Source organism: Cynocephalus volans, chromosome 11 (assembly GCF_027409185.1).
Source record: "Cynocephalus volans isolate mCynVol1 chromosome 11, mCynVol1.pri, whole genome shotgun sequence".
Lineage (NCBI taxonomy): Eukaryota > Metazoa > Chordata > Mammalia > Dermoptera > Cynocephalidae > Cynocephalus > Cynocephalus volans.
This window is the reverse complement of record NC_084470.1, coordinates 11,376,848-11,390,344: the sequence shown is the minus strand read 5'-3', so window position 1 is coordinate 11,390,344 and position 13,497 is coordinate 11,376,848. Positions and strand designations below refer to the sequence as shown.

At 42.1% G+C, this 13,497-nt stretch overlaps 1 protein-coding gene across 1 annotated transcript in view; it reads right to left on the bottom strand.

Moving 5' to 3' along the window:
• CFAP61 (cilia and flagella associated protein 61) overlaps positions 1-13,497 on the bottom strand; it is a 300,780-nt gene that overhangs the window by 122,219 nt on the left and 165,064 nt on the right. Inside the window, 1 exon segment of the mRNA XM_063113349.1 lies at positions 10,506-10,628. Within this exon segment, the coding sequence (XP_062969419.1) occupies positions 10,506-10,628 (123 nt within the window).

Sequence of the window (13,497 nt, the reverse complement as noted above, 5' to 3'; positions counted from 1 at the left end):
CAAAAGAGACTTTTTTGACAATATCCTGGGCTATGTCTTTTCTTTCTTTCCTTCCTCCTTCCCTCCCTGCCTCCCTCCCTCCCTTCCTTCATTCCTTCCTATTTAGAAACTTTTGGAAAATTTCAAACAAACATGAGAAGTGAAAGATTCTTAACAATGACCAACATTCTGCTGTCTTCAGAATACTCTTCAACATTTGTTGTTGTTGAAGTATTTTAAAGTAAACCCCAGACATTGTATTCCTTTACCACAAATTCGCTAGCATGTAAGAACCTAAAAAATAAAATAAGTTGCAGAAAAGGGGGAAGATGCAGGGAACTGCTACACATTTAAAGAGATTTCAGAGACGCATTAAGCAAATGCGATGTTTGAACCTTGTCTGCATCCTTATCCAAACAAACCAACTGTAAGAGAACAATTTTAAGACCACCAGGGAAAACTGAACATGGACTAGTATTAGATGATACTAAGGAGTTACTGGGTTTTTGAGAGAGTGTGTTAATGGTACTTATTTCATTTTGTTCTGTAGTAAAAAGTAAACAGCAGCTGCATCCATGGCCATAGAGCTGTTGGTATTGGCACACTCCAACCTCCAGGCAGAGACAGAAGAGAGACATCCAAAGAGGAGTGGGATGGAAGATTCTGAGCACATCTAGAAGGGGGTGGAGAGTTCGTGGGGTGAGGAAGAGGTTAAAAGCTCTCTCCCTGATCTATTTCTCTCCTCTCTTGGGTGCCATCTTGCCTGGCTCCACCTTGAGTGGTGGGTCAGAGCTCCTCTTTTCTCTATAGTCCCTGTAGGAACCAGGATGGGACCTAGAGAAAGGGGACAAGGAGCAAGTCCCTTAAACCTACCCTGAGTCTAGTCCTGTGTCCTGGGGCAAGGGATCTGCAATCAATACTGGACCTGGCACTAAGGTACAAGCACCTGCCAGAGTGACCTAGGTGTTCTGTGGAATCCTCAGGGATCTGGCAGGCAAGGGGCATGGTGGCCAGGGTAAGGGACTAGGGGGAAGATTCAAGGATTCAGAATCTCAGATGAAAAGCTTATGTATCTCTGCACAAAAGAAATACAGAAATCCTTCCTGAAAAAACAAAAATGTGTCAGGCTTGAAATGTCAATTGAAAACTAATATTTAGGAGTTCTGGCAAAACATACTAAAATGATATTGAGTTTTTCTTTATAATTTAGGGGAAATGATTAATGATGTTTTAACGAAGTAAAAGCATTATGCATTTATACTTTGAGCATATGTTTATCTACATTGTGCATACACAAGATGTAAATACCAAGATGGCAGCTATATAAGACGAGTAAGAGATGACAAAACACAAGACACAAATCCATCAGCTTCTGAAGACTGGAATAGCAGAGGATTATCGAATTCACAAGCAAGTGAGATCACTTCTGGTGGGGGAGGATGAAGAAGGGTTTTATGTTTGGGCGAATGCTGGTTGTTAGGAAGACTTTATGAATACCACATGGGCAGGTTTCCTCATGCTTGGCAGATATTTCTTCATGGGCCTTCATTCTTAATGGTGATAGTTTAAGCATGAAGCTTTGTGAAATGCTTTCTACTAGGTCCAACTTAGCATGTTATTAACATGAACACGGGGTCATGACTTCAGCTATATAATGTTAATGATAACTTAATAATTAGGCCTGGTAAGCCCTAAAGTAATGATGTGACTTGGAAGTTATACGATTTGTTGAGAATTAGAAAATGTGGTTTGGAAAACAAGCCCATAAAAACAGATTAGTTACAATGAGCAATTATAGGGGGAAATAGGTTTCCTTATAGATAAGATCACCAATTTTGAGGAAATGGCTACATAAATGGTTTCTAAACCCAGCTGCATGTCAGAATTACCTGGGGAGTCTGTTAAAAACACATATTTCTAGAAACCACTCCAGCCCTACTGAATTGTAACCCTAGGAATAGGGGTCCGGGAAACTATTTTTACAGCCCTCTCCACCCCAACCCAAGTGGTTGTGATGTACAGAATTGCAGTCTGGAACTTTTGCAGTCTATTGCTTACTTATGAAAAGAGTTACTCAACATTAGCCCTAATATCTAGGAAGGTGATTCATAACATTTTTCTCTACCACAAGTTGTTAAAAGGGGAAATTCAAAGCAGTGTTTCTCAAGCCCAAATACCTTACTAGGTTAGTAGTATTGGATTATCTCTTTGAAAGGAATTATCTTCGGGGAACTATAGTTTGAGATAAACCTGGTCTCCAGCAGCTGTCTGCTCAGTAGAGGGCCTTGCCTGGTCTGGGTCTCACACAGTGGCTCCAGGTACTCCCACTCCCCAGAGAGGAGGACCACCTGTCACCTCTACTGAAGGGCCACATGGCTGTGTTTTCAGGCCAGGCTCTTTCTGGTCTTCCCCTCCAAATTTCTACCCAACACTGAATGCTGTAAGAGGGGGGCCAATTTGATATCTCCTTATTCCCGCAATGCACTGGCACATGGTTCTTTTGTACCAGGATAAAAGAATTCAATGGGTGGGTATTATAGCCTTAATCCTCTCTCTGCAGGGAGGAAAGAAAGTGACTGGTGGACTCAGAACTGAGGCATGGGGAAGGGTGAGTAGCTGAGGGACGATGCCGTCCTTTGTTTTTCTGGGAGCGAGGCTGCACATGAGAAAAGTGGGGATAGGAGGATGGAGCTGGCAGGGCAAAGCTGCTATTGGCCTTGAAGTGGCACTGAAGTCCAAGGGAATCTCTGGAGGGCTTGTTAAAACACAGATTGCTGGGCCCTGTTCCCAGAGTTTCTGATGATGTCAGTCTGTGGTGGGACCTGAAAATTTGTATTTTTAACAAGTTCCGAAAATGATGTCGATGCTGGTCATCCAGGAATGACACTTTAAGAACCACTATTCTAGAGGTAGAAATACACAGAAGCTCATAGGGGTTGGGATGCTCAAGAAAAGAGGGTAGAGTTTTTTATAAGTTTATATGAAGGAAGAGTATGATCCCATCAAATATTTGAGAGACACAAGTAAAGACTGAAATTTTTGTCTTGACCTTTTTTTTTTTTTTAATGCAGCAGAACTCTTGAACTTGGGGTGGGTGGCGGTGCAGTCAGAGCCTCCTAAGACTTACATGATCAATTTGAGATTAGTGGCAGAATAAAGGTCCACAGGTATGTTAATTAAGGTTTGCAAAGCATCCAAATATCAGGAAAAGGCTTAAGGAACATCCATTGGTAGCCCATAGGCCATGGCAGTCGGTTGGAGCTCCCTGAAAAGACTCAGATGTGGCCCTTGTGAACATAGGTTCATGATCCATAAGGGATCTGGACATCCCTCGGTTTGGGTCTACAGCTAACAGGGAAGTGCGCGACTCCAATTCTCCCTGGAGTCAAGCAGTTTTGCAAAATAGAAACACCACAGAAGGCTGGGCTGCTTGCTTGGTCCCTATGATGTCAAAGCAATAGTGGCCATTTTAATCAAACTCCAAAGGGATGTCTCACCAGGAGCGCTGGCTGGAAATGCCTCTGGGTCACCCCAAGTCCTCAGGGAAGAGGGTATCTTCCTCACTAGGAAGACTCCATCTCCCCATCACTTTAGTCCTTTGAAAGGCAATGCTCGTCTCCTCTAGAGATGCATATTTAACTACTGGGAGGGGCCATCTAACAAATATTGAGTACTAGGCACATTGACAGATGCTTTACATACATTTCCTGATTAGGAGGAATTCTGGGGTGCTTTCCCCATTGCACAGGTGAGGAGATTGAGGTTCCAGACATTGATAATTAACTCTCTGGGGCTCTGTCAGGCATGGCAGAGCACTGACTCTGTTCACTACACCCTAATCAGTGGTTCTCAGACTTGGGTAACCTGTTGACTCCCTTGGAGGGTTGTGGAAATACATATCCCTGGGCCCCACCCCAGGTTTCTCATTCAGTGCTTACAGGGTGGGGCCTGAGTATCTGCACCTCGGACAGGTTCACAGGTAATGCTAAAGGTGCTGGTCCACATATCACATTTTGAAAACTACTCATCTGTCCTCATCTCCATCCCTGTCTTACCTTCCTGCTCTCTCAGGTAGTTTCCTAGGATCACTCCCAAATAACCTATCAATGCTCCTTGACTTACGATAGGTTTACACCCCAATACACCCATTGTAAGTCAAAATGCATTGAATACCCTGATAAACCCATTATAAAGATGAAAAGTTATAAGTTGAGCCATCATAAGTCAGGAACCATCTGTACTTGCACCTCCAAATTCTTTGTTTTTACCTTGGTTTGAAGGAATGCAAACCAAGACAGGTACCAATGTTATCTGACAATTATGCATCAGCAGGTGATGAGGACTGAATAGGCGAGTGTATGACTCAGTTTTGGGTATGTGGTTTGTGCTTTGTGTGGTCATAAGAATGCCCTACCTAACTTCCTTAACCCCAAATAATCACAAAGAACCCATGAAAAATGACAATAAGCTGACCCCTTCCCCCCAAAAAGCCTAGCATTGCTCAGTGAAGATTGCTTTTCTTTCATTCTGGGAGTCTCTAACATAGGTATAAGGAGAAAAGAAAAGGAAACAAGCAGGAGTGGATAATTTCAGTAAATGAAAATACTTTTATTTAATATTAATTGCATTTAAATGTTGGAAACAGGTTAGGAAACGCCATTATGATCACTGACACCAGGGAGGGTTCTGGGCCATTATTATCTGATTGCAGAATGCTGAGTTTCCTGCCTCGGGAGGCTTAGCCCTGCACCTGACATATACAGTCTCTCCCTACTCCCCACCCCCGACCACCACACTGGTCTCTGAATCAGGCCCTCATGATCCCACTGAGATGCCAACATAACAATATGACAAGATTTGACCTGCCTCATGGATCTCTGCCTGACTCACCACCTGCTGTCTAGGCATGATGGAGGGTGGCCCTACGCATGGTGCTGGCCTTGCCACCACACTGCTTTTACCCTGGAATGATCAGAGCAATCAGGGGGAACACATGTCCACTGATTCATGTGGCTGAGACCGATAGGATGGGACAGCCACAATCACCAACCTGTTCATTGGGGTTTAGCTCTGAGATCAGCAAGGAAGCACTATTTAATTAGTCACCTAATTAGTGACAGGCCACACTGAAGGTTTCAGATGTCCTCAGACAAATGTAAAGATAAAAAGCCCAATTAAGCCACAAGCGCTGGGCTGGCTGCTGCCAGAGCCCACAGCTGTGCCGGATATTGTGCGGAACTGCACAGCCCGATAACAGGAGTTTTGGTCATTCAGCCACAATTGCAGCTTTGAAAACATGCCCAGTTAGTTCCAAGCTATTCTTAGTCACCTCAATACACAGCCAGATGAGGGATCAATGTCTAGGTCGAAAATCTGAGCTTTCTTCCTTTGGAGAGATTATTTGGTCGTTTTCTGAGAACACTCTTCTCAGCAGTGGAAGTGGAAGACAGGCAAGCTTGGGCTTTCCAGCACCCACAGAGCTTGCTGTGAATCCAAGTGTGTATTTCCTTGGTCCCACAAAGGGCCATCGGGACACCACCCAGGCTGTTTTCAGTCACTGTCATCTCATGATTCACTTATGCATTTTTCTAGCGCCATTACAGACTCTTCAAGAGATTCTTTACATCAGAATTAAACTAGGAAGGATTTCAAAATAATGGATTAAAAGGAACTGCTCAGCAATCAGGAGTAAATAGTATAAAACACAGAAGCACAGAGACCCACGTGTTGGAACAGAATAAAACAGGAACTGCTTCAGCTTAGTGAGCTGGTGCACAAGATATAGTGAAGAGCCTGTTGTTGGCATAATTCTGGGGGGAAATGTATCTACTTGAGACACAGTCTGGGGCAAGGCCAGGGGTTCTCCATTTCTAATGAGCTCACAGGTGATGCCGAAGCCTCCACAGACCACGCTTGGAATGAAAAGGATGTAAAAACAGAAGAGAAGCCACAGAGCTGGTTCCTGCCCTTTTTTGGTATAGCATTTCCACATTGCTTTTTAAAAATTATTTTGGGGTATCTTTGTGGAAAGCCGGAAATAGTCCAAGTATTGCATTTGGGGAGTTCAGCAGGGCAATACTGGGTGCGCAAAGGGACTGGCAAACAGCTGACTTTCAAAACTTTGTGGAAAGGGGCCTCTTGCTTTCTGTGATGAACTCTTAGACTCCACTAAAAAGGTCTCCTTTGGGAAATATGTAGTGTTTCCTTGATGGATGACATAAGCTCACCTTGAGACTTGGCTGTTGATGCAAGAATGAGGACTTCACTTTAGTCCTCTTATAGAGTTTGTGGAGTTCCTATGGTGGCAGCACCTTTGGGCTGGCAGGACATGGAGGTTTCCTGCTGTGAGCCTCCCTTGGCACAGATGAGGACAGGACCACCCCCAGGGCCACAGCACTGGTTTCAGCAGAGGTGGGCTTACAGTTAAGGCCAAATCCTTTCTGCTTTTTCCAGTGGTTGGGGTTTTAAAGAAGTCTCATTATTAGAAATACTGAGAAGGATAATGTATATGTAACCCCTATACTGCCCTTGCCAAGATCTTTCAGTCCCAAAGGGCCAGGGCAGCCACACAACCCATCAATCATGAGAATTGTAATTTTAAAATAATTAAGGTTCATCATTTGAATGTCTTGGGCATCATGAAGAACAGGCCTAAGTCACAGTAAAATGTCTTAAGATCTTCCCTTTCCCCTCCAATTCACTGCCCTCTACCCCAAGACAACTGCTCCCCTGGCTGAGCTCTGCTCCAGCTGTCCTTCCCTGCTCAGCTCCTGATTCGTGCCACAGAGGACCACACCCTGGCAGGGCAGGTGATGGGACAGAAGGCCAGGACACTTAGGCACAGTGCTCTCAGAAGACAAATGCACAGGACAAGTGGGAGGGAACAAATTAGCTGAGGCTCATGCCCACCCGGAATGGCCCCACACCCCACCCTTCCCCACCTGCAGGTCAAGGCCTCCACAGGGCTGGTGGAGATCACAGAGGGCTCCCCAGCCCAGTGCTGGAGGATCACCAGTGCCGGGACCAGGAGGGTGGGGAGAAGGGCAAGGAAGTAAAAGCCCAGGATGCTGGTGTGTGTCCCTGGGTAAATGCCTGCCAGATTTGTCACCCAGCACTGGGGGGCCCCAGAGGCCTCATCCTGGTAAGTACGAGAAGATGCAGGGGTCACTCACAGGCCTGACAACCAAAGACAAGAAGGTGTCTCTGTGTAGATATAACTGGATGGGTAGCATTTGAGGACCAGGGAGAATATTGTGCTTAAAAAAAAAAAAAAAAATCAAAACACCACCCTCGAACTCTCATACATTGTTGGTGGGACTGCAAAATGGTGCAGCCTCTATGGAAAATGGTATGGAGGTTCCTCAAACAATTGCAGATAGATCTGCCATATGACCCAGCTATCCCACTGTTGGAAATATACCCAGAGGAATGGAAATCATCAAGTCGAAGGTATACCTGTTCCCCAATGTTCATTGCAGCACTCTTTACAATAGCCAAGAGTTGGAACCAGCCCAAACGTCCATCATCAGATGAGTGGATACAGAAAATGTGGTACATCTACACAATGGAATACTACTCAGCTATAAAAATGAATGAAATACTGCCATTTGCAACAACATGGATGGACCTTGAGAGAATTATATTAAGTGAAACAAGTCAGGCACAGAAAGAGAAATACCACATGTTCTCACTTATTGTTGGGAGCTAAAAATAAATAAATAAATTCACACACACACACACACACACACACAAAAAAAAAAAAAAAAAAAAAAAAAAAAAAACCGGGGCGGGGGGAAGAAAACATAACAACTACAATTCCTTGAAGTTGGTACAACAAGCAAACAGAAAGTGGGAGGGGGGAGAGGGAGGAGGGAGGGATGTTTCCGTGATGGGCCACAATAATCAACTACATTGTATATCGACAAAATAAAATTAAGAAAAAAATAAAAAATAAAAATAAAAAGAACAATCTTATCTCCAACCATCACAATAAAGAGAAAGGATTGAGATGCCAGTGAAGGGCCATGTCACTCAGGAGCAGAAGAGCTCCTAGGAAAAAAAAAAAAAAAAAACCACCCTCACTGTTCCTGCTTGCATGGAGCTTATACCTTAGCCTATTAGTGGGTGAATTTGGGCAGATTGTTTTAGCTACCCCAGCAGCACCTCAGCAGTCAGGGAAGGAAGGATATAACAAGGCACAGAATTTATATAAGGATAATATAATAACAAAGAGTTGTGTCTGTTATGTCACCAGATGACAAGATAACTATCATTTCTGGAAAAACAGGTTACAGGACTAGGCCTGAAATGGATTTTCCAGGATCTATGTGGCCCCTGCTGAGCCTGATAATGCAGTTCAAGTGTACAAGGGGGCAATTTTTCTAAATCTTACTTCTAAAATGTGGATTTAATCCTTATTAGTGGTGAGTGCTTGGTGGAAACTGTATTTCCTCAGTTTTATTCCAGTTCAAATCATTTATAAAATTAAGCTCAAATGGCAGCTAAACTGGTAAAGTAAAATATGCAGTAGGTTACTATGGTGATTGCTAATTTAAAATAATTAGAGAAAATAATAAGAAAACTATTTCCTTTCTTAAGGATTAGAGATCTGTAAACTGATACCAGTCTATTTTTAGTGCACATAATCTGTATAACAATGATAGAGAATTACGAATACTTTAAAGTGCTTTAAGAGGTCTGTCTGATTGGAGAATTTAATTAACCCAATACTTACATCAAAATTTATACTTGTCTTTATTAAATCTAAGTTGATTCTACAAAAAGAAAATTACATGTATATATCTTAATGTAATCATTTAAACACAACATTATGACTAACATAAATCTAAATTAAGATTTAAGATCTGTTTATAACTTCTAGACCAGTATAATTGCACAACTCCACCCTAATAATTCATCATTCAAAAATAGTTGCATAAGAATTGCTGTTCAGAAGTTTTAGATCAAGAGACCCAGCAGAACAGCAAAGCACTCAAACTACAATGTGAAACACACGGGAAAATGAATATTTCTAGGTGTTTCTCAGCATTTCATCCTTGCAATGAAATATTGCTGCAAATTCACCACAGTATTTGCAGCATGTGAACTCCATCACTAACTTCAATAATGACATGCAATTATTTCTGGTTAACTAAGGGTATGTTCTGGAGAACTGAACAAATTGGCTAGAAAATAAAAAAAAACAAATAAACAAAAAAACCAGTTCTTTATCTGGTTAATGTGGTGCTGGATGAACAAAGCAACCTTTTGGCGTTAGCTCATCTCCATGTTAGCCAGGCACAAAGAACTTTCAGAGTCATTTCCTCCATCCCTTTCTTTATCTGACCCCTCACAAGAACCACCTACCTTCCTTGAGCTGGTGGATGTTAGCTCCAGCAGGAGCCCTGGTGGGCTGCATTTTCCCATCACCCACTTACTTCTTAGCACCAGTGGTTTTAAACAGTAGCTGAAGCTTCTAATGTGATCCTGAGCAAAAGATTCAGAAAAAACTGGGCTCTTTTAATTCAGGGTTCTGTAGTCCCCCAAAGTCAAGGTCTTTTAAAACATCTATGAGACTTAAGGAAAAAAAAAAAATGAGGATAAGAGAGTCTGAGAGAGAAGTTAGGTGACGCACCTAGGGTTCCACATCAGGCTGTGGCAAAGCCAGGCCATGATCCCAAGTTCTCAGACTCTACCCCAGGGCTCTTCCTGTCAAAAAGATGCTGAAATTAAGCAAACAGATGGAGAGATAGGGTAGGGAAGCTGGGAATCCTTGAGAATTACCTATCAGAAAATGGGCTCTGAAAGAAAACCTGGTTTGGTGCTTTGAGGACAATGAGAATACAGCATCAGAAGAGATGTACAGGCCTCAGTCTTTCCCTGGCATCCGAAATGTGAGGGTTGGAAGAAAGGTCTTGGCCTGTATGCCATTTCTGAAAGCCTGTTTATAACACAGAATGTCAAAACTAGTTCCTAAACCTGCTTGATTATATCATGTATCTGTTAACATACAGATTCCTAGGCCCTTCCCCGAGAGTTCCTGATTCTATATGTCTGGTGTGGGGTCTGGGAATCTACATCTTCAGGTGATTCTTATGATCTGACCAGTAAGAGATACAGTAGTGTAGAATAGGAGTCAGCAAACTTTTTCTAGAAAGAGTCAGATAGCACATATTTTAGGCATTATAGGCCATATGGTCTCTGTTGCAGCTACTCAAATCTTCCATTATAGCACAAAAGCAGCCACAGACAACACATAAGTAAATGAATGTAGTTGTGTTCCAATAAAGCTTTATTTACAAAAGCAGGTGGTAAGCCAGATTTGTCTTGGGGGCTATAGTTTGCTAACCCATGCTTTAGAATATTCTATTGATTTATCAATCCACATAGGCAAGGTGTGTGGGATGGCAAACAAACTCAGGTCTGTTCTTGCAAGGGGCTCTCTTCAGGTATAGAAAGAGAATTTTTACCATTTAAATATAAATTAATTAATTAATTAATTAATTAAATAAAGTAAAACAACTCACCAAAATACCAGTGTCTCTAAAAAGGAAATTCCAACACTCGATGCACCAACCACAGCAATCCTGGCATTGACAGTTATTTTAGGTTCTAACATTAGTTTTTTGTTTGTATGGTACAAAGCATAACTCATCCGGAAAAAATAATACAAAGAGAAAGAGGGACTTAAGGAAAATGTAGCTCAGTCTGCACCCCAAAATTAACAATTATGTGGAATTATTTAACCAGGATATTACCGGCAAAACAATCCTAATAACGTCCATGCATCCCATGGTGAATGCATGGGTAAGTATTTTTAAGAAATTATGTAAGAATATGGCAATATGCCTAACACCTAAGCTGGATCACATGAAGATGCTTGGTGTGAATGATATTTGTCTTCTTCTTACAGATGTTTAACATAGAACTGAGGCCCTTAATGATTAGAGATGACAAGGTAAATAATCCTACAAGAAGACAGCTGAGCTGCTCCCTAAGAATCTGTAGTTCCATGAAAGGTCTCAAGTCTTTCTTTCTGTTTAAAGTTTCCCTGAAATCTTGAGTGACAAATTATATTAGCTGAGTACTTGAAGACAAGTATTATCTCTCATTCAATTCTGCATCCTTCATACTACTTCACACAGTACCTTGTGGACAGTGGGTGCTTGATTATGTTTATAGAATGATGAACATTTGTTAAATGACAAAAATGTTTTGAATGATAAGGGCTGTTCAGTCTTACAGACACTTCAGGGTCAGGGAGAACTCTTAGAAGTACACAGAGTAGCTGGTGATCACTTTAATGACCATGTTTGCAAAAATAACCTGGATTGGTTGTTCATTGATTTACTTCACTGCAGAGACTGCAGTGGGGACCATGAATGTACAAAGGAGGTTTTTACAAAGAGGTGGTAGGGTGCTCTTGAAATAACATTAGACTACATGCCAAAAGACTTTGGTTCTATTTTTAGTTAGTTAATTCAACACGTATTTTTGGTGCTTTCTATGTGTAGAGGACAATAATAAGTTGATTTCTCATCAGAAACAATGAAGGCCAGAATTCAGTGGAATGACTCTTCTCACCCAATTCCACTCCATTAAACTCTCATTACATCAGCATTAACTCATCTTCTAGGTCAGAAGTCGCTACATTCTAGTAGGTCAAGCCTATCTTTCATTTTCTTAAAATCCTGAGATACCAGGAGTTGGCAGTTCAGTAAGCTAATGGTGAAGTCCTATTTGGCACCTTCCAGTGCTTAGGTGGCATGAGTGTCGTTGTGTGCTTTGCCATTTACCAGGAAACATCCAAGATCTACAGGATAAATCTCTCTCTCTAGCTCTAGATAGCCTAGCAACATGGAGGTAGAAAAACATCTTGAGCCAAATGATGTATTAATAGAAATTTAAAATAAATCTAGGAGATTTTAGACTCTGCCCATATTTAACATTGCTGGTTCCTCTCAGCATCTGTTCCAACTGTCATTCTCACCTTCGGTTTGGCACAACATGGATTTTGGAAGAGACTGGGCCCACTCCCATCTTCAACAGAGGACACTGACTGACATAAACCAAGTTGCATAATCCCACCCTCTTTGCCCAATGATTGACCTGGGATAGACAAGTGCCCTAAGTTGCCTAAGAGTGATGCCCAGGACTTCTGTATGATGGTTGAGAAACCTTCTTGCTTTCCAGATGGTATGTGTTGTAAATGTAAAGCCTGAAATGGCTACAGTTGTCAAGATAAGAAAGAAATCCTACCAGATTGAAGCCTCAAAAGAATCAGACAGAAATAGAACAGGAATTCCTGTCAAACCCTACCTGAAGCGCATGCTACCTTTGGACTCTTCAGTTACCTGAGCACTACATATCAGTCAGATAACACCACAATAGTGCTGTGTAACAAACCACTCCAAAATGCATTGGCTTAAAACAGTTGTCACTTATTCTTGCTCATGCAACTCTGGGTCAGCTGGAAGTAGGTTGATCTAGGCTTGACTCAGCTGGTCTGGCTACAACCTGCAGATTCCAGATCTGCCTTACATTTCTCTTTTTCGCTGGCAGATAGCTGGGGCATGTTCATCTCATGCAAGGGTAGAAGTGCAAGAAGGTAAGTGAAAACAAGCAATACTCCTTAAGCCTGGCAGAAGCAAGTCATGTGGCTGAGCCCAACATCCCCAAGGCAGGGAAATATAGTCACCTCTAGCAGAAGGAATCTCAAAGGCACATAGCAAAGGGCACACAGCCCAGAGATGGATGAAAACTGGACAGAATGATGCAGCCTATGGCATTTCCTTCTTTAGGCCAGTTTGTTTCTTTTATATGCAACTGGAAACTTCCTAGATTGATACACTTTCTAAATGAAAATAGTAAATATACCATTTGGGTGAAAAAGTGCATGTTCTTCAAATAGATGTCTGTTCTGATCTGCTTTATGAGAATTTCCCAGTACTGGTCAATGAGGAATTGTGCAAGAGATCAAGTTCATACTGGTACCTATGGGTGTCACTGTGTCCTGTGCTCTGTTTAATTTCCAAGACAAGCAGGCTGACAACTGGCCTTGGTTTGGTGGTTTACAGTAGGGATGGCTGCAATCATATATGTTGTTATGATGGCATCTAATAGCAGGTCTAATTAACAGATTTAAAATGCAAGCATTTAACAGAGGTCAGAAGCCAGGATGCTTTCCATAAGGAGGTACATTCAGACATTCCCCTCTGCTGCTGGAAATGTAAGCTAGCATTGAGACATGGGCAGTAACAAAATTCCCTGGTAAAGAATTATACCTCATTTATGAAACAGCTCCTGTATCAATGATACAAAGGCGGCTGGGGAACAGAACAGAATGGCTTTTGTTTTGCACACAATAGCTCTAACACCAACAGCTGCCAGGCCTCAGAAATCACCTTTCTAACTGCTAAATACACAAAGTAGCCTCTGGGTGTCAAGAGTTAGAGATCAGTACCAACGATGGAGGATGTCTCAGGAGAGTGATCAGGCATCACAATGATTCACAGTAAA